General features: G+C 52.5%; 1 protein-coding gene across 3 annotated transcripts; it reads left to right on the top strand.

The window, feature by feature from the left end:
* The first annotated feature begins 40 nt into the window (after positions 1 to 40).
* On the top strand, positions 41 to 23,094 carry KIF1C (kinesin family member 1C). 3 transcript variants are annotated; one of them, XM_081160989.1, is made up of 23 exons: positions 41 to 279; positions 1,951 to 2,071; positions 2,286 to 2,418; positions 2,834 to 2,910; positions 3,264 to 3,443; positions 4,060 to 4,125; positions 4,711 to 4,889; positions 4,978 to 5,089; positions 5,537 to 5,614; positions 5,773 to 5,838; positions 5,928 to 6,003; positions 6,466 to 6,544; positions 6,748 to 6,893; positions 7,992 to 8,161; positions 8,317 to 8,396; positions 8,523 to 8,598; positions 13,869 to 13,948; positions 14,819 to 14,913; positions 18,155 to 18,238; positions 18,650 to 18,836; positions 18,987 to 19,059; positions 19,652 to 20,266; positions 21,826 to 23,094. In XM_081160989.1, the coding sequence occupies exons 3-23, from the start codon at positions 2,313 to 2,315 to the stop codon at positions 22,525 to 22,527; spliced, it is 3,327 nt and encodes a 1,108-aa protein (XP_081017115.1). In that variant the 5' UTR covers positions 41 to 279; positions 1,951 to 2,071; positions 2,286 to 2,312; the 3' UTR covers positions 22,528 to 23,094. The 3 variants fall into 3 exon arrangements, with proteins under 3 accessions (XP_081017115.1, XP_081017116.1, XP_081017117.1); XM_081160990.1 differs by lacking the exon at positions 1,951 to 2,071 and having other exon boundaries at positions 75 to 279; XM_081160991.1 differs by lacking the exons at positions 41 to 279; positions 4,060 to 4,125 and having other exon boundaries at positions 1,979 to 2,071.
* Positions 23,095 to 24,068: the final 974 nt, after the last annotated feature.

Here is a 24,068-nt window from a genome sequence, read left to right as displayed (position 1 = left end):
CGGCGCGCGCCCGCCCGCCCGCTCGCGTGCGCGCGCCCGTAGGTTCCCCGCCCCTCGCTCCCGCCCCAGCTCGCGCTGCCCGGGCGGGCGCCGGCCGCTGGCGCCGCTACTGCTGCCGCCCGCGGGGCGTGAGTCGGCCGCCCGCCGCCCCGGGACCCGGCGAGGGGCGGGGGCAGCCCTGAACCGGACCCAGATCTCCCCCGCTCTGGTCTCACGGTTCCCGGAAAGTTTGTCTCTCTGCACTGTGCCGAGCCGCTCCGGGAGCCCTGCCGCAACGAAGTGAGAGCTGGGGGAGGGGGGCGAGGGAGGGGACGCCCGCGGAGGAATGTGTCGGGTTAGGGGCGGGGAGCCGGGGTCCGCGTTTGCACGACCCGGCAGGGATCCGTTGGCCGCGGGAGCTGGGATCATGTGCTATTTGTCCCGCGGAGGCGCAGAGAGGTGCCAGGCCCCGGGCAGCCGTCGGGAGGACAGGGTCCGCACGGCCTCCCTGAAAGGCCGGGACCGGGGCCTGTGTGGGAACTGCCGGGCGGGCAGGGTCCAGGTGGCCCTAGGCCCGGGTTCGGGTGCGTCGGCCCCTCCCCTGCCGCGGCTCCTCCCTGTACCACATTGCTCCTTTATGCTGCTCCGGCTGACCTACCTGTCCCCTAGTCCTTTACCCCGGTGTCTCCCAGCCTTGCCACCCCGTTCCCTGCCCCATTGGCCTCAACGGCGTCACCATTGAGTGTCCCCAGCAGTGTAGTCAGGGTCTGGGGGTCAGGGCTGTTCTTCCTGAGAAAGCCTCCAATTTCAGCTACTCCCTTCCTGTCCTGGGACAGACCAGCCCTCTCACTCCGCGCCCCCACTTCCAAGGCTGGTGAGGTGAGACCCAACCAACATGACGGGTTTGGGTCCTTCAGGGCCTCAGAAGGGGCCCCAGCATCCCGGATCTCTCTTCTCAACTCTCCACCCTGTCTCCGTGGGCGTAGGCTGCTCAGCCTCTCCTCCCAGGGTGTGGGCACCCGATCACCCACATTCCTGGGCTCCAGCCTGGCTCCTTCCCCAGGGCAGTGGACGCCATAGCATTAGCCTCAGGCAGGGAATGGGACCTGCCTGCTTCCTTTCCCTTCTCTCCCTTTTCAGGGAGACAGATCCCAGTGTTACCCTCCCCTCCCCATAAAGACCCAGGTATTCTGGCTTCCTCCACGGAGGAGCCCTGGCCGGGATGGATGCAGGATGACCCCGCCCTCCCCTGCCTATTGTCCTGGATCCTGAGGAGGAAGTGCTGGGGGCTGGGCAAGGGGTTTGGGGCCACAGGCAGGCCCTGTGGATCCCAGTCCTTGGCTGTATCTCCAGCCCTTGGACTTTGCCTCTTGGCAATCCCTGCCTCTGTGTGGAGGTTGTGGGCCCTGGGTGGGAGCTGGTTTTTACTTCTCCCTGGCTGACCCCGTGTGGGAATTTTAGGGTAGATTTTATGTTTGGGATTTTCTCTCTTGTTTCTCTTCTGGGCTCCCAGTTTGTGCTTTTCCCCTGGAGTTCTCCTCCCTTTCTGTTCTCTCATTTCTGTGTTTGTTGGCCTCGGTGTCTCTCCTTCCTTTTCCTCCCATTATTTCCTTCATGGCATGACCTCAATTTTACTTTCTCTCTTGTGTCTCTTGTTTTCTTGGTGTCTGTGACTTTCTGCCCCCCCTTTTCCCCTTTCCTACCACCCTCAGTGTCTCTGCCCATGAGTCCCTTTCTCAGAATTGCCCTCTGTCCAGCCTCTCTATCTGACGTTCGGTACGCTTGTGAGTGGCGAGGAATAAAAATATCACCATCCCTGCCCTTGGATTCACATTGCATTCGGCCACTCCAGAGGGACATCATTCTTACTTTTCCTGACATTATCCCCCACCTCTTGTCCTCTAATCATGCAACCCCAAACATATCTCTGGAGCCACAGGTGCCTCCTAACCACTCTTCCCCCACAACCAGGGTTTCCCCCACAGCCTCAGCTGGCGTGGCCAGGCCCCAAGTGTAGGATGGGGCTTCTCCTACGAGGGCCGGTGGCAGCCAGAACTGATACAGCCCCCGTGGTCTGGGGCCAGGACGACAGGTAACTTTGCGACCTGGGATATGGCTAGGAACACCTTTGGGAGTCCCTGAGGAGAGTGACATTTGGGAGGAAGGCCAGGGAACTAGGAACTGGGTTCTTGAGGGGTTGGGTAGCTTGGAGGGGGAGTGGAAAGACTGGTTCCTTAGAGAAACTGTGAGGCAATATTTGGGTCCCCCCAGCAGCTCTAACCACCTCTTGTGTCTCTGTCCTCCAGCTGAGGAGGGTGAAAGTATCTGAAGTCATGACTGGTGCCTCGGTGAAAGTGGCAGTGAGGGTTCGACCCTTCAATGCCCGTGAGACTAGCCAGGATGCCAAGTGTGTGGTCAGCATGCAGGGCAGCACCACCTGTGAGTGAGTCCCAGGGGCCTGGCTGGGCACAGGCAGGGTGGGCCAGGCTCACCACGCAGGCTAGTCCTGCTGGGCCGAACCCGGAGTAGGGCTGTGCCCAGCACAGAGCAGGTGCTAGTTGTAAGGGTGGGGGTTGGGGCAGGCTGGCCTTTCCATGCTCCTAGTCCCTGGGAGGGGGAATGCTGGCCTGGAGCCCTCCATTGCCCAATCCAAGGAGGCAGTCTGGTGGGGGCGGGTCCTAGGAAGCCAAAATTAGCTTTGGTGCGGGAGGGGGTGGGGAGTATTAAAGGGGAGAGATGAACTAGTACAGAGGAGGGGAGTAGTAGGATGCCTGGATTCTGGGGATTGTGGGCAGTGGACAGAGGTTGGGAGTACCTGACCTTGGTCTTCCTTTGCCCTCTCCTGTCCCCTCAGCCATCATCAATCCCAAACAGAGCAAGGATGGCCCCAAAAGTTTCACCTTCGACTACTCCTACTGGTCACACACTTCGGTGAGGTGGTTGGGCTGGGGGAGAGCTAAGCAATGAGGGATAGGGGATTTAGATCCTGGGGAGGGAGCATTGCAAGGAAATACCACCTCTGGGGGATGGGTTGGGATTGGGGTGGGTAGGACACTTAGATTGTGACTGGGACCAGGATGAGGGAGGCAGAATCCCGTGGGATCATTAGGACTGGCAGGAGATTGATAAGACCCCCAGGGATGGTTAGGACTATAATGGGGGTGGGGAAGCACACAGGACCTCTGGGCAATTATTGGCGATGGGGCAAGCCTCCAGGGACCTAGACACTAATGACAAAGCCATCTAGGGCTCCTGTTGTCTTTCTCTACTCCCTTCCCACCTAGGCTGAGGACCCCCAGTTTGCATCTCAGCAACAGGTATATCGGGACATTGGAGAAGAGATGCTGCTCCACGCCTTTGAAGGCTACAATGTGTGCATCTTTGCCTATGGGCAGACCGGGGCTGGGAAATCCTACACCATGATGGGGCGGCAGGAGCCAGGGCAGCAGGGCATTGTGCCCCAGGTACATGCTGGGACCTGGCAGGGCTACAAGGGCAGGAGCATCATCAGGTGCCCCTAGGGGGTCTAAGGATTATAGAGCAGAGAACTGGCTGTCTGAGGCCCTTAGTGACAAGGATTGTGATGGGGGGGCAGGGGTTGGCTGCAACCTGGACATCCAGGACCCCCACTGGAAGCAACAAGGCTCAGTAAGGAGAGCCAAAACTGTGACATCGGAAGCCCTGGTTTGAACCCTAGTTCTGCCACTTACCACTTACTTACCTTGTTTCATAATCACTTGTGAGTGTACTTTCCCTGTAAATTGGTATACTGTAGTTAAGGTGGTGACTATAGAAAAAACCAGTTGAGGATAACTGAGAGTTGGTGATAATTCTCCCTGGCTGTGCAGTGTAGTGGCCTTGCACACAGGCTCTGGAGTTAGGATGCCTGGGTTTGCTTCCTGGCTCACCAAATACTAGCTTGTGACCCTGGGCAAGTGTGAACCTCTTTGAGGTTGCTTTCCCATCTGTAAAACAGGAATGACCCCTCCTTCAGGGCTGAGTTAGGATTCAACAGGGCCTGGACTGGTGCTGGGTGCCGCAGGTGCACCATGGACAGCAGCTTTTCTGTGTCCTCTCCAGCTCTGCGAGGACCTCTTCTCTCGTGTTAGTAAGAACCAGAGCGCTGAGCTCTCCTATTCTGTGGAGGTAAACTCGGGTCTAGGTGGGCGGTGGGGAGGGGGCATGGTGTTCCTTGATGGGGGGGGAGTCTGGAGTGGTTAAGACCAAAGGGCAGTCTCTGGAGTCAGACAGCCTGGGATTCATTGTCCTGCCAGTTACTAACTGTGGCTTTGAGCAAGTAATTTCATCTCTCGCTGCTGAGTATGTTCATCTGTGAAATGATAAAGGTGGGATCCCCGTCCTAGGGTTGTTGGGTGGGTCATTGAGCATACGCAAAGTGCTTAGCACCACGCCTGGTGCCTAGTTTACGCTCAGTGTACATTAGCTGAAATCACCTGGTTCATATTCAGTGGAATGTAGGGTAAGTTTCATAGTATTTTGTTGGCTTGTTACTTCTTTTCTTTTTTATTGAATTTATTGGGGTAACATAAAGTTACATAGGCTTCAGGTGTATGATTCTATAATATATCATCTGTATGTTGTATTGAGTGTTCACCACCCCAAGTCAAGTCTCCTTCCATCACCGTATATCTCCCTTATACCCTCTTCTGCCTCCCCTCCCTTTCTCTCTGGTAGTCACTGTACTGTTACTTGTTTTCTTCTCCTACTCAGGTGAGCTATATGGAGATCTATTGTGAGCGGGTACGAGACCTTTTGAACCCCAAGAGCCGGGGCTCTCTGCGGGTCCGGGAGCACCCCATCCTGGGCCCTTACGTGCAGGACTTGTCTAAATTGGCTGTGACCTCCTATGCAGACATTGCCGACCTCATGGACTGTGGAAATAAGGCGAGGTGAGGTGGGCCAGTGGAGTGGAGGAAAAGGGAACCAGGCTTAGGAAGGTGAGAGGTGGGACCCAGTGACCACTCCCTTCCCCCCCAGGACTGTGGCTGCCACCAACATGAATGAGACCAGCAGCCGTTCCCATGCCGTCTTCACCATTGTCTTCACCCAGCGCTGCCATGACCAGCTCACTGGACTGGACTCAGAGAAGGTGGGACCCCCCCCCCCATTCCTTCCTAGTTACAGGGACAGTGATGTCGTGAAGTGGCCTTGTGTCTTCCTCCCTGCCCATGCTGGGCTTGAGTGCCTTCTCCAGGCTTCTATAGCCCTCTGTCCATCCCGTCAGATCAGTGTGGTACAATCTCCTATTTGCTTGTTTGTCCTTCTTACTAAACTTTTCACGGAAGGGCTTGGAGCCCATCGTCCCTTGTTCTGACACACAGTGGGCATGTAAATATCTGCAAATGAATAAATGAACCAATAGATGAGTAGCCAGCCCCTTACTGTAGCCTTAATAAGTTTCATTTTCTCCTGCCCCCTTCCTTCGTCCCCTCCTGCTTTCTCCTCCCTTGCCAGTGGCCCAATTCCCTTGCTGGGTGTTCTGCTGATTTGCCAGCCTCCTGACCTGGTCACCTCCTACCTTTTTCCTCTGACCCAGGTTAGTAAGATCAGTTTGGTGGACCTTGCTGGGAGTGAGCGGGCTGATTCCTCAGGAGCCCGGGGCATGCGCCTGAAGGTGAGGAGGCTTAGGAGGGACAGACAGGGGCAGTGTTGGGGGCCTTGTGCAGTCGTCTCTCATCCTAACCTGGGACTCTGGCTGCGGGGAGGGGAAGGGAAAGTGGATCAGAGTGGGAGAGTAGGGCCTCATTCCCCACGTTCCTTATCCCTTTCCAGGAAGGTGCCAACATCAATAAGTCTCTGACTACTCTAGGGAAGGTGATCTCTGCCCTTGCAGATATGGTAAGACCTGGGGGTGGGAAGAGAAGGCACTCCGGGTAAAGGGACACAGGATGGCCCACCCTGACCCCTTTCCCCTTTCTGTCCCCCAGCAATCAAAGAAGCGGAAGTCGGATTTTATCCCTTACAGGGACTCTGTGCTCACCTGGCTGCTCAAGGAGAATTTGGGTGAGGGGCTCCTACTCTCTCTTTGCTGACCCTGCCTCCATTCTACTAACCTCCTTTGATATATCTGACAAAATCTCCTTGCCACCTTGAGAATCCCAGATCTTCCACTTGTCCCATTGACCCTCCCCTGACCTTTGAAGATGTCCTGTTGCTGAGATCAGGCCACACCCTCCTGCCAAGCCAAGAGCCTCTCTAACCTGGCCACCCATGATGCCCTCTGATCCACACCCGCAGCTGGCTTCATCCTCCTGCTGATCTCTCAGATGTCTGATGTCTCCTTGACCTCACCCCTGCTCCCTCTAACTACCAGATTTTATGGCTAGCTCCACAACTCTTAGCATCACCCTACCTTGGACAGTGCCCCTGCCAGACCCCTGCCTGGGCACTCAGGCCCCCCTGACCCAGTATGACTTTTCTTAGGACCCAGCCCAGCTTAAGCCTTTCACTCCTCTCCATGCACAGGTGGGAACTCACGCACAGCAATGATTGCAGCCCTAAGCCCCGCAGACATCAATTACGAAGAGACTCTCAGCACCCTCAGGTGGGACTCTGGTGGGTGGGACAGCATATGAAAAGTGCCAGGAGAGCTCAGAGGCTGGTAGTTCAGGACCCTGCCCATGAGACAGTTGACCCTCAACCGTGCCCCAATATTTTAAAACCTGGGAGGGAGAGAGGGAAATAGGCAGCAGACAAAGGTCATCTGGGTCTGGGCCTCACCAGTCCCGATCCTCCCTCCTCACCCAGGTATGCTGACCGCACCAAGCAGATCCGCTGCAATGCCATCATCAACGAGGACCCAAATGCCCGGCTGATCCGAGAGTTGCAGGAGGAGGTGGCTCGGCTACGTGAACTGCTGATGGCTCAGGGGCTCTCAGCCTCTGCTCTGGGAGGTAGGGCTCCAGGGGAGGGGCAGCTCGGGGATGCCCCTTGGTTTGCCTCATCTCTCCTCATTTGCCTTTGCCCAGTCCTGGGGCCAGGGAGGGACCACTGACCACAAAGCCCTTCATGCCCTCAGTGACGTGGATACAGATATGGAGCGGGGACTTATGTCTTGACAGAATTTCTTGTGAAACTTCAAGGGTCTAGTTGACTATAAGCTTAACAACACGCAACAGTGGAATGGTTTCTAAAATTTAATGCTTAGCCTCACTGACACAAAATGGTGTCTGGTGTAGAGGCTGTAGAACTGTATTGATTTCATCAGGTGTGGATTCCGCGTTCAGTATTTGGGTCTATCCCACTGAGGACAGTCAGGGTGCTGAGGGGCACAGTGGGGGAAATAAGAGTGTTGTTCTTGGGAAGAGAAGGATAAGGTAGACATGGTGTTCACCCTCCCACATTTAAAGGGTAGTCTTGCAAAAGGAGAAGGAGTGTGGTCTCTCTTATCTCAGAGGGCAGAACTAGGAACAATAGGCACATATAATGGAGGCAGATTTTATTTTATTTTGTTATTTATTTATTTATTTTTTAAAATATGTCTTTATAGATTTCCGAGAGAGGAAGGGAGGGTGGGAGAGAGAGAGAGAGAGAGAGGGAAACATCAATGATGAGAGAGTCATTGATCAGCTGCCTCCTGCACACCCCCTGCTGGGGTTCAAGCCCGAAGCCCGGGCATGTGCCCTGACTGGGAATCAAACCTCGATCTCCTGGATCCTAGGTCAATGCTCAACCGCTGAGCCACGCCCGGCCGGGCACAGAGGCAGATTTTAGCTCAACATAGCTAATAGCTTTCTGATAGTACAAGTCATCCAACAATGGGAGGAACTCATTGCCTTGTTCAGTAATGAGCTCTCCACCCCTAGAGGGGAGCAAGCAGAGACTGAGTACCCATTTGTTAAGGCTGCAGTAGGAAGGCTTCTTGTTTGGTGGAGGTTGACCAGATGTCTTCTGAAGTCCTTAAAGACTGGTCCTCTTAGAGGCCTTCTTTATGTTTTCAATCAGCTACATCTTCCCTTAGCCTCCTTCTTTGACTTGTTTCTCTCTCCCAGGACTGAAGGTGGATGAGGGGAGTCCTGGAGGTGCTCTGCCAGCTATAGCGTCTCCCCCTTCCCCAGCTTCACCCTCATCTCCCCCTGCACACAATGGGGAACTGGAACCACCATTCTCCCCCAACACTGAGCCCCAGATTGGGCCTGAGGAGGCCATGGAGAGGCTGCAGGTGGGAAGCTGGAGCTGGCCAGGGCTGGGGGCTGATGGGAGTGTAGTTCTCCAAAGCCAGGGTCGAAGAGGAAGAAGGAATCCCAGGACTGGTGTGGCCCTGTGGTAGGTGCTTGTCCCAGGTTGTGCTGATCCCTGTCTGCCTCGTGCCCCCAGGAAACAGAGAAGATCATAGCTGAGCTGAATGAAACCTGGGAGGAGAAACTACGCAAGACTGAAGCCCTGAGGATGGAGAGGTGAGAGGGGAGGGGGCACAGCTGGAGCCCTAGAAGGAGTGGGGGTGGGAAGGGAAGGCCAGGCTCTGTAGGGGAGGTGTTTGTGGGTCGCAATGGTAAGGTGAGCTTGTGTCTCTCCGTCTGCAGAGAAGCATTGCTGGCTGAGATGGGGGTGGCTGTCCGGGAGGACGGAGGAACCGTGGGTGTCTTCTCTCCGAAGAAGGTGAGTGAGTGCTGGGTGAAGGGGCCTAGGGAGGCTTAGGTGACCCTGAATGCTTTGAGGAGAGGGTTGGGGTGGGAGGGCAGTAAGTTCTAACCCTGATCTCCGAGGTGTCTGAGTTGTCCCGCATCATCTTTGTCCCCACTCCTGCCACCTCCTCTCTATGTTGTCTGGCCACCCCTGCCTTCTCTGTCCCTCCATCTGACAGCCAGAGAGGCAAGGGCTCAGTAAGTGTCTGTGGCTAGGGACTCTAGGGACCACGAAGGATGACAGGGTCCCTGCCCTTAGCGGGTTCAAGAGCTGCTTAGAATCTAGTTATTTACAAATAGCCTCACATAATGTGTGTATGTTGAGTTCATGCGTAGAATTTTCTCTGGATTTAGAAAAAACTGGTTAGGGGTTACCCCAGGAGAGAGGGAGAGGACCTGGGAGATTGGAGGTTGGTTGGATAGAGACTTATTCACTGTATACTCTCGTGTATCATTTGAATTCTGTACCCTATACATATGGTGTATGCTCAAAAAATTAGCTAAAAAATACATTTTTTAAAAGGTAACTTGGGGAAGCAGGACTGTAAAAGGAATAGCGAGGAGTAAGCACCAAACTATAAGACATTAATTGTAGATGCAGCGAGAGGTTTAAAAGATGGATGGAAACTGGTTTCCTGGAGAAGGTGGTTTGTAACGTGGAGCCTGAAAGATGGTCAGGATTTGGGAGTAGAGAGGAGCAGGGAGAACATTAGGCTAAGCAAACACAGGGAAGTGTCAGTAATGGTGCACACCAGCACCTGTCATGTGCCTGCTCTGTAGCTGGTGCTTAGTAAGTGCATCTTTGCCTAGAGGAAGGAAGGAAGGAAGGAAGCAGGATAGGAGTGATCAGGCTCAGCTGGAGGCAGGAATGGTATTCAAAGTCTTTAACAACCAGGAGGGCATGGGACGGACCAGTCAGAATGGGTGCTAGCCGTAACCAGTCAGCACAGCTGTGTGGGCTGTGCACACTGATGAAGGGACAATATGGAGGCCAGTTGGAGTAAATCAGGAATTTCCAGTCCCACTGGAGAGCTGGCCATGTCTGTTTGGTCCATCTTAGGAAGGAAAATAGGATCAGGCCCTAAGTCAGAAACTGCTTAGTGCAGACAGGGCCACAGGGGCTGCCTAGAAGAGGTGGCAGGTTATGAGAAGAAGGCCTCTTCTGGTTTCATAAGGTCGGCCATCTGGGAAATTGAGCAAGCAGGGACCATTGAACGGGATCTGAAAAGAGGAGAGGGGTTTGCTTTGCCTACTGCACAGTGAGGTAGAGAGAGAGCTATGGGTGGGTGATGGAGGGTAGCAGGCTGGGCTGAGGGACCTGGTCCTGGACCTGGGTGCGCACCCAGGGATTTGGGGTCCTTCTGAGGGCTGCGTCTGGGGGAGAGGGTACAGATGTCTCTCAACATGGTTTGCAGGTACCTTGAGGTACTGGGTACTTGAGGAGCTTCCACCACAGTTGCAGGGTTGGAGGAAAGGTAGAAAGGAGTGGAGAAACTGATGGGGTGGGTGTTTCTTCCCTGGAGGGCTCTCACTGCACAGGGATGCCACCTACTGAAGCTCAGGAACCAACAGCAGGGTGAATTGTTTTCTTTTGTTTGTAATTGTTCTTGTAAAGTGATAAACACCAGAAAGAGCCTGCACATGGTGCTGAGAGGTGTGTACATTGAAAAGGAAGTCTTCTTCCTTCCCACCCTCAAGTTCCCCTTCCAGAGGCAAGCCTTCTCGTCAGGTTCTGATGTGTTCTTCTGAAGGTAGCCAGTGCACACACAAGTGTGGGTTATGTACAGTTAGACACAGGTGTGCGTGCATGCAGGTGTGTGTGTGTGTGCATACATGGCCTCTTTTTGGAATAGTAGTGGTTGCGTACTTTATTCAGTGGTACCTCGGTTTTCAAATGTCTCCATTGACGAACATTTTGGTTGCTGAATGCCATAAACCCAGAGGTAAACGCTTCGGTTTTCGAACATGCCTCGGAAGTCGAACATGCCCTGCGGCTTCCGCTGAGGGCAAGATCCTGAGGCCTAGCTGTTGGCTGTGGATCCCTCTGGTTTTGAATGTTTCAGAACTCGAACAGCCTTCCAGAACGGATTACATTAGAAAACCGAAGTACCACTGTACTTTACTTTTTCACATAACATTGGAATTCTCTCTGTTCTTTTTCATGGTGTCAGAAATATCCTATTGATGAAGGATGATTTATTTAGCCAGCTTCCTACTGATGGTGATTTTGTTTGTATCGCATTCTTTAATACCATAAACAATCTTACAATGGGTGGTCTTAAATAGGTCTCTTATCTGTGGAAAAATTCCTAAAGTGGAGATTTGGGGTCAAATGGTTGCTGTGTAAAATTTTGATGTTTTGCCAAAGTGCCCTCCAAAGATGATAGCCATGTTGCTTTATACTCTCAAAAGCAACATATGAGGGAGGCCATGTTTGCTCAACCTCTTCTACTTTTTGATCTTTGCCAGTCTGGTAAAATGGTGTTTGACTTTTGCATTTTCTCAAAAATGGTGAGGATGAACATACTTTCATATGTTTAAAAGGCATGTATGTTTCAAGAGGGAGAGCTGTGACACTTACAGGTGGGGAAATGGGTTTGGTGGCTCCAGCCTGGGAATGGTGGGGGTGGGGAATTTGGTCCTAGGGGAAAAGCTAGTTTGTCTTGGAGAGAGCCAAGAGCCTTAGGGAAAGTTTCCTCTTTCTGGGACCCCTATCACCAGGCCACCTTTTTTTTTTTTTTAATCCTCACCTGAGGATATTTTTTCCATTGCTCTTTAGAGAGAGTAGAAGGGAGAGAAAGAGAGAGAAAAACTTGGATAAGAGAGACACATTAATTGGTTGCCTCCTGCACACGCCCTAAACAGGGCCGGGGATTGAGCTTGCAACCAAAGTACATGCTCTTGGCAGGAATCAAACCCGGGACCCTTCCTTGGGCCAGTGCTCTAGCCACCGAGCAAAACCAGCCAGGGACCAGGCCTTCTTAAATGGGTGATTTTTAAACCTGGCTTGATGCTTCTTTCATGGGTGGGGGTGGAGGGCAGGACTAAACTCTGGGTCCCCTACCCCCAAGCTTATCCTGAGTGGCTCTCTGCTTATCTGCTTGACATACTAGGCTTCTAGGTAAGGTTTCATTTGAACAAAGACTTCCAGGGCTGAACAAAGATTGAAAAGCACTGCCCTAAATCATGTACCCTCTCCTGAGGGATAGATCACTTTCTGCTCCCAGAGCCCATCAGTGTTTGGCATTCCTAACACTGCAGGGTTGGGAGGGGTGTGAGAGTCCCTCGGGAGAAGAAGTGTGGTAGCAGTGGTCATTGGGGTGCCTGAGTGGAGGGGCAGACACATGGATACAGGTCATATCCACCATGGGCACAACCTTGGGATCACCATTTGGGGGACCCCAAAAATATGGGGGCCCTGACTACTGGCTGTTTTTCCCTGTACTGTGTGCTCTCATGCCTCCATGCTATTGTTCACACTCCTCTTTTACCTGGAATGCTTTTTGTTCTGCATGTCCATGTCTTCCTTACTCGCAAAGATCAGACCCCATGCTGCCTTTCCTTGAGGTCCTCTTGAATCTCCTCTGAGCTCCTGCAGGTTTTCACTTTATTCATATGAACACCCCCCCCCCCCCCAGGATATGGTGGCACTCAACACCTGGGAACATATGAGTGAATGAGTTAATGAGCTAAGGGAAAGTGTGAAAAGATCAGAAACTCTACTGTGAGGCATCCGTTTCCCACTTGTAACTTTGCCAAGTCTTATCTCCCCAAGTTGACTCTGATTTCCTTGCTGACAGGACAGCAGCATCGGGGTTTGATTCATCTCTGTGTCCCACCTAGCACCTCACAGGGTCTTTAGAAAGTAAATCCTTGTAGAAAGGAGGCAGAGGATCTTGACTTCAGTTGGAAGACGGGAAAGTTTTGTGGAGGAAATGGCATTTGAGACAGACTGTGAGGGAAGTAGATGATTTTCACAGGTGGGGATAGGGGTGGGGCTGGGAGGGAGGCTGTTCCAGGTGAGAGAACATGGGGAGCAGCTCCCAGGGGTGGTCAGGGATGGAGGAGGTCTTTTGGAATGAGTGCTCAGCAGTCCACTGGGTGGGAACACAGAAGGGGAGAGAAGGGTCCCAGTAAGGGGTTTGGATAGGTGGGCTAGGGCCCTGATATGGATGAGGCCCAGGGATACCAGCATAAAAAGGCTTAAGTCACGTGGGCGTGGGGTGCCAGCTGGAGAGGTCTGAGTAGAGAAGTGTGGCACGGCCATGGTGTGGTATGAGCAGGAAAGCTAGGATACCCCTGGAGATGGCAGGAAGTCAGACAGGTCTGCAGCAGGGTGGGGGGTGGGCCGAGGCAGCAGATGGTAGGGAGGGAGACTGGCAGTAGTGGCCTGAGGGGGGTATAGAAGGAACAAGGCTTATATACTTCCCAGAGTTACATGTCTAAGGGGGACAAAGGGGGACGCTAGACAAGTCAGGACAAGGGGCTTTGGGGGAAGGGAATGGGCTGAGTTTTCAGTGTGGAGCAGCATAATGATCAGCCAGTTAGGTGGGTGGATCTGGTCAGGGAGGCCTCGACAGGGACAGCAACAGGCAGCTGCTGCAGTGACCCTGGCCCCATGTAAAGTAGGGCTGGGAATAGGCAGTGGTGGGGAAGAGTGGGAAATCTGATGGGAAAAACAGGTCTGTTTTATATACTTTTGAATTGAACTGACGCTTTGTATTTTTAAATTATAATTGTAAAAGTAATCCATGCTCCTAAGAAATTGAAGCTGGAATAAAAGGTGGGAAGTACCAGGTCCCTAACCCAGTCCCCTCTTGTACTCTCCAGAAGTGTCAAGATACATTTTGAAGGAAGGGATGATGAGACTTGGGGACAGAGGGAGTACAGGGAAAGCAGAGGTGAGGGTAGACAGGTTCTAAGGTTTCTGGTCAAGGAGATGGGTGGGTTGAGGTGCCTCTGAAGAAATGGGACCTTAGGAAGGGTTGCTGACCTTGAAAGGGGTAGAAGGGTGGGTTATTTTGTAGGTTTCTTATGTGTGAGGAGAGGGTGGGTTAGGCTGTCCTGAAAGTGGTTGGAGTAAGTGGGAGTAAGGAGAGGGGAAGAATTCTTCTAGTGAGGGGAGGGAGAGCAGCCCTCAGTGCTGGAACCTGGAGGGATATCTGTTGAGGCTCCTTCCCTCCCCTGTGGTACCCCCCTGGCTGGCTCTCAGGATCCCTCCCCTGAAAACCCACTTTCCCACAGACTCCCCATCTGGTGAACCTGAATGAAGACCCCTTGATGTCGGAATGTCTGCTCTACCACATCAAAGATGGCATCACCAGGTAGCGTTTACTCAGTGGCCTGTGAGCATCCTCTCAATTTGGGGCGTGATTGCAGAGGGACGGCCACAACTAGTGACTACCTTTCCTTGTGACCTCACTAGAAACACCCCAGATGTCAGGACAGCTGACTCCACAGTTCCGCTCACTTTCTAGGCTTCCTGAGAAGTTGCTGAGCCTGGCTGCTAAGCAGCTGTCCTGCCTCACCCACCACTTTGGTTTGGCTAAGATGCCTCCTGGGACCAAGCTGACCCAGTGCTTGTGGGGATAGCTCGTGATTTACTGGAACATAAAAGTGTGTTGGAAATCTAGACACCGCATTCTCAGCCCTTAGCACCACCGTCATTCTTGTGGGGTGGAGGCAGTCGTGGTCCCAGGCCCATGTTGTTTATGGGCAGTGCCTATGCTGCGGGTGGCTTTACTGGCTAATGCTAACATGTATCCCTGAGGCTCGGTGCCTCTGAAGTCACCTGCTGTAGTTAGAGGAGAGGATGCCCCTTTCTGTCCCACCACAGGCATTTACTAGCTGTCCTTGGTAGGGAATGAGCCCTCAGGGTGATCAGCTCTAAGGATGGGTGGGAGACCCACGGCGGAGGGCGCCCATCCAGCTCCAGATTCCCTTTCTACCTCTGGTGTATAACACAGTGACTAAGGACAGGGGCTTTGGAGTCAGGCAGATCTGGGTTCAAATCCCAGCCTCACCACTGCTGGGCTGTGTGACCTTGGGCAAGTTACTTTACCTTTCTGAGCCTAAGCTTCCTCATCTGTGAAGCAGAAATATGTCTGGCTTATAGAGTGGATGAACTTGTATTCAGAAGGGGCTTGGTGAATATCTGCCACCTGCTTAGGAAATATTGGCCATTGCTTTCCCAGGGTCGGCCAGGTAGATGTGGACATCAAGCTGACTGGGAAGTTCATTCGGGAGCAACACTGTCTGTTCCGGAGCATCCCTCAGCCGGATGGAGAAGGTAATGGCTGAGGGAGTGAGAGTGGAATGACCAGACAAGGAGAGAGACAGGTCCCATGTTTCACGCACTGAATTGGGCACTGGGTGTGCAGCCGTGTATGAGAACATGTGTCCTCACCCTCATAGGGGCTTTGAGCTTATGGTAAGCAGTGGGGGAATATCAAGGGCCAGCTGTCTGCACCCACCCTGAGACTGCTGCAAGGGACAGTGAGAAACAGACCATTGGCATGCCAGTGGGTGAAATTTTGGTGAAGAGAGGTCTGCCTTCTTCCTTGATTTTTTATCCTAAAACAACACCCTGGTCATTTTTTATGAAAAATTGTATTTGCTCCAGTGGGCTACCTGAATTTATCTCTGGAAAACCGCTTATCTATGCAGCTATGACTGCATTGCTTTCAGGGAGTTAATTGGCCCATGTAATCCTCTGATTGAAAACTTTCAGAGATTTTTAGCCCCTGTATGGCCATAGCTGCAAAAGGTCTTAAGAGTCACAAGCCCTAAGGGTGAAGGTAGTAGCCTGTCTGACATCAACAAAACAGTACTCTTGGGGTTCAGGGTATATTTCGGGGTCACCATTTTGTTCTCGATCATTTTTAAAAAAAACAATGATTTGTGTTCAGTTAGTCCCAAGTGAAGTTGAGCTGTAGGAAATGTGCTGGGCAGGGTGGCAGATGTTACACATGAGCTATTCATCACCTTGAACTCATGCCTGTGTCTCACAAAGCTGAAAACAGTGCCTAGTCTGATGCTTTTGAGGGCACAGGGGGATGGGGCATGCTACGTCAGCACGTTTTTAAAAATAAGAAAAGACACTATTGTGTGGCTTACAGCTCAGGTTTAAGACATGCCTGTTGGGCTTCAGTTGATTCAGGGTCAGCAGATTATTTTTATTTTTTTAAATTGAATTTATTGGGGTAACACTGATTAATAGAATTATATAGGTTTCAGGTAGTCAGTTCTACAGTACATCATCTGTATATTGTATTGACCCCAAGTCAAGTCAGGGTCAGCAGATTAATGCCGTCATTCTGGTCTGGTTCAGGTCCTCAGTGGCAGCAAATGCTTCTGGCACTGTGGGCTAAAGCTGTTGAATCAGTTCAGCCCAGGGAGTTATTGCCGAGTTCCTGTTCTGCTGTTACCTTAAGTCATGTGCTGGGGTGATACCAAAATCATCCAAGGGCCGAGGAGTGAGCCCACCCTCAGGAGCTCAGAGTGTGTTTTGAGAGATGACAGATGGTCATGAAAAACCATTGCATCAATAAAAGCGCTGATGAGCCCCATCAGTAGAGCCTCAGAGATTGGGGCCTCTAAAGATTCAGTCGATTTGGGCCTCTGTTCCTATAGCAGATTGAAGACTTGACCAAAGACTGACAGAGGAGATGGGTGCGAACCTAGAATAGTTATCACTGACCATCTACTTTGTGCCTTTGCTTTTTCTCATGCAGTTCTGGTGAGAGAACTGAGGCTCTCGGATTAGGGAATTTGCCCAACACCAGTATAGCTAGAAGATGGCAGAACTGGGTTTGAATATAGCATGTCAGGCTCCAGGGCTGTGCTCTGAGCTCTGCTATGGGCTGCCTTAGTATGGATTGCTGTGAACATGGAGAAGGCTGTCCTGGCAGCTGGGGCAAACTCCTCTCCTTGCCTGACCCCATTCCCCTCCGTAACACTTATCTTCCTGACTTTAGGTTACCTCCTGACTTACTCATTTGCTCTCTGTCTTACCTGCTGGAAGTGAGCTCTGTAAGAGCAAGGATTTGGGGTTTTATTTCTACTATTTCCATGACTTCCAATAGTTCCTGGAAAATAGTAAGGATGCAGTATACTTGTGGAACAGATGAATGAATTTTGGGGCATGACAAGGGAGTAAGGGTGGGCGTAGACCGGTACCCATTACAGGCACACCATGCTCTCCTCTGCTGCCGCCTTTCATTGCTGTTTTGGAGAATACGGTGATGCCTTAGCTCTTTCTCTCTTTTTTCTCTTTTCTATCATTTCTTCGCCTTCAAATGTGAGGCTCCCTTCAAGCATTGGCTCAGAAACTCCTGCTTTCCCATAATCGTTTCTCGTCCTCTGTGGCCAAACTGAGCTGCTCTCTGCTTTCTTTGTATTCCCGTAGCGTCAGTATTCCCATCTCTGCCTTATCTAATTCATTCTGGGTTCTCTTACTTCTAGCATAAATAGTAACTCATTTTCACATATCACTTTATTTCGGCTTTCAACCACTCTGAGCTAACTTCTATGAGCTATAGAATGGGAAGTCTTTCATGCTCCTATTTTTTTTTTTTTTTAATGTGAGACCAATGCTTTTTTTTAATGTTTTTATTGATTTTGGAGAGAGAGGAAGGGAGAGGGAGAGAGAGATAGAACGTTGACATCAACATTGATCAGCTGCCTCCTGCGTGTCCCCCACTGGGGATTGAGTTCAACCTGGGTATGTGCCCTGACCGGGAATCGAAACAGGACCTCCTGGTGCATGGGTTGACGCTAAACCTCTGAGCCACACCAGCTGGGCATGATTCCATTTTATATCTCACAGAAGTTGGGTGACTTGTTCAGTGTCCCTCAGCTAAGGAGTCACAGAGCCTGTATTTTTGGGATACAGGGCTCTCTCTCTGACATCAAGCACTGCTCCTCAAGGACAGGAAGCTGCCGCATGCATCTTTGTGTCTCAGCAAGCAGTAGGCTTGGTGATTTGTTCAGAGGAGCACCTTGGTAAATGTTTGGGTTGGGTTGACTTTATCTTGTTCTGTGAAGACAATGATCTGTTTGTTAGCTGTGGCTTGAGAAGATTAGTCTGGTGGCGTTTTGTAGGATGCATTAGACAGAAGTGGGCTAGGAACCTGCTAGAAGAATCCAGGCCTAGCCAGGGAAAATGCTAGTTGGAAGGAATGGAATGGACACCTGGAAGGCAGAAATGACAGGGCCTGATGACCAGTTGGCTATGAGATGAAGCCCCTGAGAATTACTGGTTTGCTAAGCTGCTGTGGGCAGGATGGTGGGCGGTGAGTACAGAGCCCCTGCAGAGGCTCCTGGGAATTTTAGCTGGGGCTCTAATCCTCCTTCTGCTCTTCCTTTCCCTTGCTGCCTGCCACCAGAGGGGCCATGGCACCCCTAACAGGTACTGGGGGGTGGGATTGGGGGTGCATGTATTTTTGGGGGTAATGCAAGATGAGAGTATGACCATAAACCTCCCACCCCCAGGACCTAATTGCTTCCTTTCCTTTTTCTTTCTCCCTCAGTGGTGGTCACCCTGGAGCCTTGTGAAGGAGCTGAGACTTATGTCAATGGGAAACTGGTGACCGAGCCACTGGTGCTGAAGTCAGGTAGAGGAAGTGTTACAGAGTGAGGGTGCTGGACATGGCTGTGCACAGGAAGTGCTAGGGCAGAGCTTCCTTGGTGAATCTTAGGGCAGCACCCAGAAATAAATAGGAAGCAGCATGGGGACATGAAGAAGGAACTGGAGAGTGAAGATCAAGGAGTCAGGTTTTGGTTTCTCTTGCTGTCCTGGGAAAACAGGAAGAGGGTGCCAAACTCCTCCAGTCCCCTTTGGCTGTCAGGGACGGGGTGGCTCCTGGTGTCAGCCGGAGGAGCCTTGGCTTAGACCACCTTCAGACTTGGTGTGATGAGAGAACTGTTGTCAGGGGACTGTGGACAAGACCCTGTACACCTTGGGCATGGGGATGAGTTTGCTGCTATGGGGGAGCGAGTCCACTTTCCCCTCCTCCCATCTCCAGGGAATAGGATTGTGATGGGCAAGAACCACGTTTTCCGCTTCAATCACCCGGAGCAGGCACGGCTGGAACGGGAGCGAGGGGTCCCCCCACCCCCAGGACCACCCTCTGAGCCTGTGGACTGGAACTTTGCCCAGAAGGAACTGCTGGAGCAGCAAGGGATTGACATCAAGCTGGAGATGGAGAAGAGGTGCGAAGAGAGGGTGCTCTGTGCCCCGGCCCTCTAGGCTATCCCTCCCAGGTCCCCAGGCCCTCAGCCCCAGCATCCTGTTGTCGGATACCCCACTGAGGTGGCTCCAGAATCCCACACAGCTATTCCTCACTCCCTCCATAATCCCAGGCTGCAGGATCTGGAGAATCAGTACCGGAAAGAGAAGGAAGAGGCTGATCTTCTGCTGGAGCAGCAGCGCCTGGTGAGGAGTCGGCTGGGCAGGTGGGGCATGCAGCGGCAGGAGGTGGGCTGGCGGCACAGGAGCGCTGCAGCCTGACTCTGCTTTTGGTTCACACTGTGAGCCAGAGGGGGGAGTGGGCATAGGGACGAGGGTGAGGATGGCATGTAGGGGGAGCCGGTTGTGAGAGAAATGTGACCTGGGGAGAACACTGTGTGCAGGGAACTAGAGTTCCTCCCAGGGCTTCCCAGGCTCCAGTTGATCCTGTGACACCTTTATGATTTTTACCATAGCCAAGTACCACTTGCACTAGTATTTATTTAAGATTGTTCTTTACGTGGACTTTTAAATCTTGAACCTCATCCTGAGTGGTAACACATATGCAAGAAATCTAGACTTGCTGTAGCTGCAGCTTATACTTATTGGTCACTTTCTCTGCCAGCCACCCAAAGTGTACCTGTGAGGGAGATAGTGGTGTCATTTCTGTTGTGTGAACGAGCAGAGATTAAGCAGCTCACCCAAGGGTGCCGGTTGTGATGGGTGCTTCAGATGTTGAGACTCAAGGGCTTTGGGATGTCCTTACCCTTCTCCCTGTTTTCTCTCTCTCTGGCCCCAGTATGCCGACTCTGACAGTGGGGACGACTCTGACAAGCGCTCCTGTGAAGAGAGCTGGAGGCTCATTTCCTCTTTGCGGGAGCAGCTGCCACCCACCACAGTCCAGACCATTGTCAAGCGCTGTGGCCTGCCCAGCAGTGGCAAGCGCAGGGCCCCACGCAGGGTGTATCAGATTCCTCAGCGTCGGCGGCTGCAGGGCAAAGACCCCCGCTGGGCCACCATGGCTGATCTGAAGATGCAGGCAGTGAAGGAGATCTGCTACGAGGTGGCCCTGGCTGACTTCCGCCACGGGCGGGCTGAGATTGAGGCCCTGGCTGCCCTCAAGATGCGGGAGCTGTGTCGTACCTATGGCAAGCCGGAGGGTCCCGGGGACGCCTGGAGGGCCGTGGCCCGGGATGTCTGGGACACAGTGGGCGAGGAGGAAGGCAGCGGAGGTGGGGGTGGCGGTGGTGAGGAGGGAGCCCGCGGGGCTGAGGTGGAGGACCTCCGGGCTCACATCGACAAGCTGACCGGGATTCTGCAGGAGGTGAAGCTCCAGAACAGCAGCAAGGACCGAGAGCTGCAGGCCCTGAGGGACCGCATGCTCCGCATGGAGAGGGTCATCCCCCTGACCCAGGTACTGAGGGCCTTGGCCCGCTTTCTCCTGCCTCAGTTACTCCCTTTCAGAATCTGAATCTCCCTGTAACCTCCTTCTTCTTCTTGCTTTCAAAAATTGACTGACGTGTAGTAGACTTTTCTCAGTGTAGTTTGTGAATTATATACCTCGATCACCAGAGCACTAACTGAAATGCAGATTCCTGGGTTCTGCCTCAGACCTTCTGAGTCAGCATCTTTGGGGTTGAATCTACATTTATGATAAGTACCCAGGTGTTTCTGCGGTACAGTCAGGCTTGTGAAACACTGATGTAAAGTGCACCATTCTTAAGTTACTGCTTGATGAATGTTCACGTATGCGCATACTCATGCCCTCCTCTCTCCATGGGGACCATTTATTCTGGCAGTCGCTGTGCTGAGCACTTTTCCTGTGTTACCCCACATGATCCTCACAGTAGCCCTGTGAGTGGCAGCGTTATCACTGATCCCTGGTTTGTATGTATTCACTCAACAAACAAATATTTGAGTGCTTGCTGTGTGCCAGGCATCGTGCTAGCCGCCTGGGCTACAGAGGTCAGAGTTGCTGCTCTGCTTTCGCTCATCTGCCGGGGGACAGCAGGCGGCCAGCCACAGCGGCTCGTGGTCGCCGGAGGCTGGCTGCTCCACACGCAGCTTCTTCCTCTCGCATTCTCCACTCCTGCCACTCCAGCTTCCTTGCTGTTCCTTGAACTTGGGCATACTCCTGCCTCAGGGCCTCTGCACCTGCTGTTCTCTCCAGCTAGATGCCTTTCCTGCTGAAAGTCTCGCAGCTTGCCCCTCACTTCCTTCAGGTGTTTCCTACAAGGACAACTTCTCAGTGAGTCCCTTTCTGGCGATTCACTGAAGCTAGCTGACCCTGGCCTCCCATCCTCCTTCCTTGTTCTGGTCTTCTCCAGCTCAATATGTATAATTTATATAAAATATATAAGGTTTATGTACTCCTATATAATGAGAATAATATATATATCATTTAAATATCATTTAAATATTATTTAAATCTATACACTTATATTTAACTTTTTATTGAAGTATGGTACTGTACATACTATATATTTTTCTTATTCACTTATCAATGGTCTCACTCTACTAAAATGTTGGCAAGTATTTTTCTTCCCTTTTTGTTGACTGTCATATCCCCAGGGCACATCATTTACTCAGCACTATTTGCTGAGCGCCCACTATGTATCAGGCACTGTTCTAAAACCTTTACATAGCTTAATTTATTTAATTCTTAGAACAACCTTATGCAGTAGCTGCTATTATTGTTGACCTTGTCTCACCCATGAAGAGACTGAACACAGAGAGTTCACAAACCAAAGTTCCAGAGCACACAGCTGTGCAGTGGCATACCAGGATTCAGCTCAGACCGCCTGGCTCCCGGGCCTGTGCTCCTCAACCACTATTCTAGCTCCCTTATCTCTGAACCCCTCTGGGGACCCCTTGACATCCAGCCGCTGCAGGGCCTTCTGACTTCTCCCAAGTCCGCTGTGCTCAGGAGACTCAGCTCTTCTCACACTCCTTGTCTCTCCCCTCCCCTCCCAGGATCACGAGGATGAGAGTGAAGAAGCCAGTGAGGCCACCTGGGCCATGCCCCCAGGGTCAGAGGTGGTACAGGATGAAGTCCCCAGTGACCACGTGCCCTCAGCCCGGTCTACTTCACCACCCCTGTCAAGCTGGGAGCGGGTGTCACGGCTCATGGAGGAGGACCCTGCCTTTCGTCGTGGCCGCCTTCGCTGGCTCAAGCAGGAGCAGCTGCGGCTGCAAGGACTGCAGGGCTCTGGGGGCCGGGGTGGGGGACTACGCAGGCCCCCAGCCCGCTTTGTGCCCCCTCACGACTGTAAGCTGCGATTCCCCTTCAAGAGCAACCCCCAGCACCGGGAGTCCTGGCCAGGGATGGGCAGCGGGGAAGCCCCAGCTCCACCCCAACCCCCTGAGGAGGTTACTCCCCCACTGGCCACCCCTGCCCCTGCCCCTGCCCCTGCCCGCAGGCCCCCAAGTCCCCGAAGGTCCCACCGTCCCCGCAGGAACTCCCTGGATGGAGGGGGCCGATCTCGGGGAGGAGGTTCTGGGCAGCCTGAACCCCAGCACTTCCAGCCTAAAAAGCACAATTATTATCCCCAGCAGCCCCAACCATACCCAGCCCAACGGCCCCCAGGGCCCCGCTACCCCCCTTACACTACTCCCCCGAGAATGAGACGGCAGCGCTCAGCCCCTGACCTCAAGGAGAGTGGGGCAGCTGTGTGAGTCCCACATCCTGGGCAGAGAGGGCCTGGCTGGGGCCCCTTGCTGGGAGGAGAGAAGATGCCTGAGATGCTGCTTCCCCAGAAGCCCTGGGGCAGGGAGGCCCTAGAGATGAGAGAGAAGGTTCGAGTAGGTGCTAGATGACTTGGGAGTGATGGGTGAGTGAGGGGCTGGAGGCTGAAGGAAGGAAGAGGGCACGGAGTTGCCAGGAGCAAACCAAAGTGAAGGAAGAGCGATGGGAAGCTGCCTGGGGCCGCCCCTTGCAGAGGGGAGTCCCACAAACGCTGCTATGGGTGGGGTGGGGGCTGGGATGCTGTGTAGCCAGTGTTTGACTTTCTTTTCAAGTGGGGGCAACAGGGAGAGAACATAGAGTGAGGCAAGTTCTCTTCCCCAGCCCTTGTCTGTCTGTCTGTGGTGGTTTCTGTTTCCAGGGAGGTGTGGCCAGATCATAAGTCATTCCCCTCCCCTTCCAGTCCTCCTGCTATAAATGGAGGACCTGTCTGGTTTCTGGTTTGGCTGGGGTCACATGAGGATGTGGGACCCTTCAATAAAGGATAGCAAACAGAGGGAGCTTGTTGTTTGGTTTTGGTGTCTCATGGAGGGGTAGAGTATATAAGTAAGATGCACAGATCTTAAGTGAGCGGCTCTGAATTTTTACATATGTATGATCCCGTGTAGTCACCACCCAGATCAAGATGTAAGAACATGTCCACCTTGGTTTCTTGAACTTTCAGCATCAGGTCTCCCTTCAGAGTGCATGACCCATTTATTTCCTTCAATTTTGCTTACCTGGTGTCCATCTCTGCCCCCAACACCGCTGTCATTGTCAAAGGAAAAGAGGGAGGGATGAGAGGGGAGGTAGAGGGAACACACAGGTCAACACCTAGCTGGCTGTTCCTACCAGGCAATGGAGGGGCTTGGGCAAGGAGAGGTTCTGCTTCATATAACCACTTAACTGCCAGGAAGGCCTCCTAAGTAGCCACAGTCTCCCCAGACTCTGTTCATCTCGGGTGTGTTTGCCAGTGAATGTGTTGGTCAGGCTGACTGTACTATTTTCGTGCTTCTGTTTCCTGCCTTTGGGCAGGTTCCATGCAGTATTCCAAGTAGTATTTTGTCTTAAGACTTTTCAAGAAGGATGCTGCCTGCTTATAATGTTCTGACTGGGAGGAACAAGCCCATGGCAATGCAATATTGTAATGTAAAGGTTTTGCAGGTTAGAGTGTATCCTTCCTCTGCCTTCACCTTGTCAAACCTTGGAATCCCCGTGTTTTCATCCTGTTCTCAGGAAACCACTTCCACCCACTTGGAAATTGAGCTGTTTCTCTGCAGCTTTCTGATGTCAGTCTTGAAGTGCAAGCAGCCAAAACCACAGACATTATCCCATTTGCAGCCAAACCACAGCTCTGGGCAAGGGTACGATTAGGTTTACTCTTGGTTTCTGTACCCTAATGCTGGCTACCTTTATTTTGGCACCCGTGACTATCAGGTCTTCAGGGACCTGTTGACAGTGACTCAAGATCTGGACTGTAATTGATAGTTTGGCA

This window comes from Miniopterus schreibersii, assembly GCF_964146895.1.
Source record: "Miniopterus schreibersii genome assembly, chromosome: 16".
In the NCBI taxonomy this organism is placed as follows: Eukaryota; Metazoa; Chordata; class Mammalia; order Chiroptera; family Miniopteridae; genus Miniopterus; species Miniopterus schreibersii.
This window is presented reverse-complemented; position numbering and strand designations above follow the sequence as displayed.

Coding starts and splice junctions, on each gene's coding strand:
- KIF1C (XM_081160989.1), top strand. CDS start 2,313: ATGACTGGTGCCTCGGTGAAAGTGGCAGTGAGGGTTCGACCCTTCAAT. Junction 2,419..2,833: donor CATGCAGGGCAGCACCACCT/GTGAGTGAGTCC, acceptor CTGTCCCCTCAG/CCATCATCAATCCCAAACAG. Junction 14,914..18,154: donor CCCTCAGCCGGATGGAGAAG/GTAATGGCTGAG, acceptor TTTCTCCCTCAG/TGGTGGTCACCCTGGAGCCT.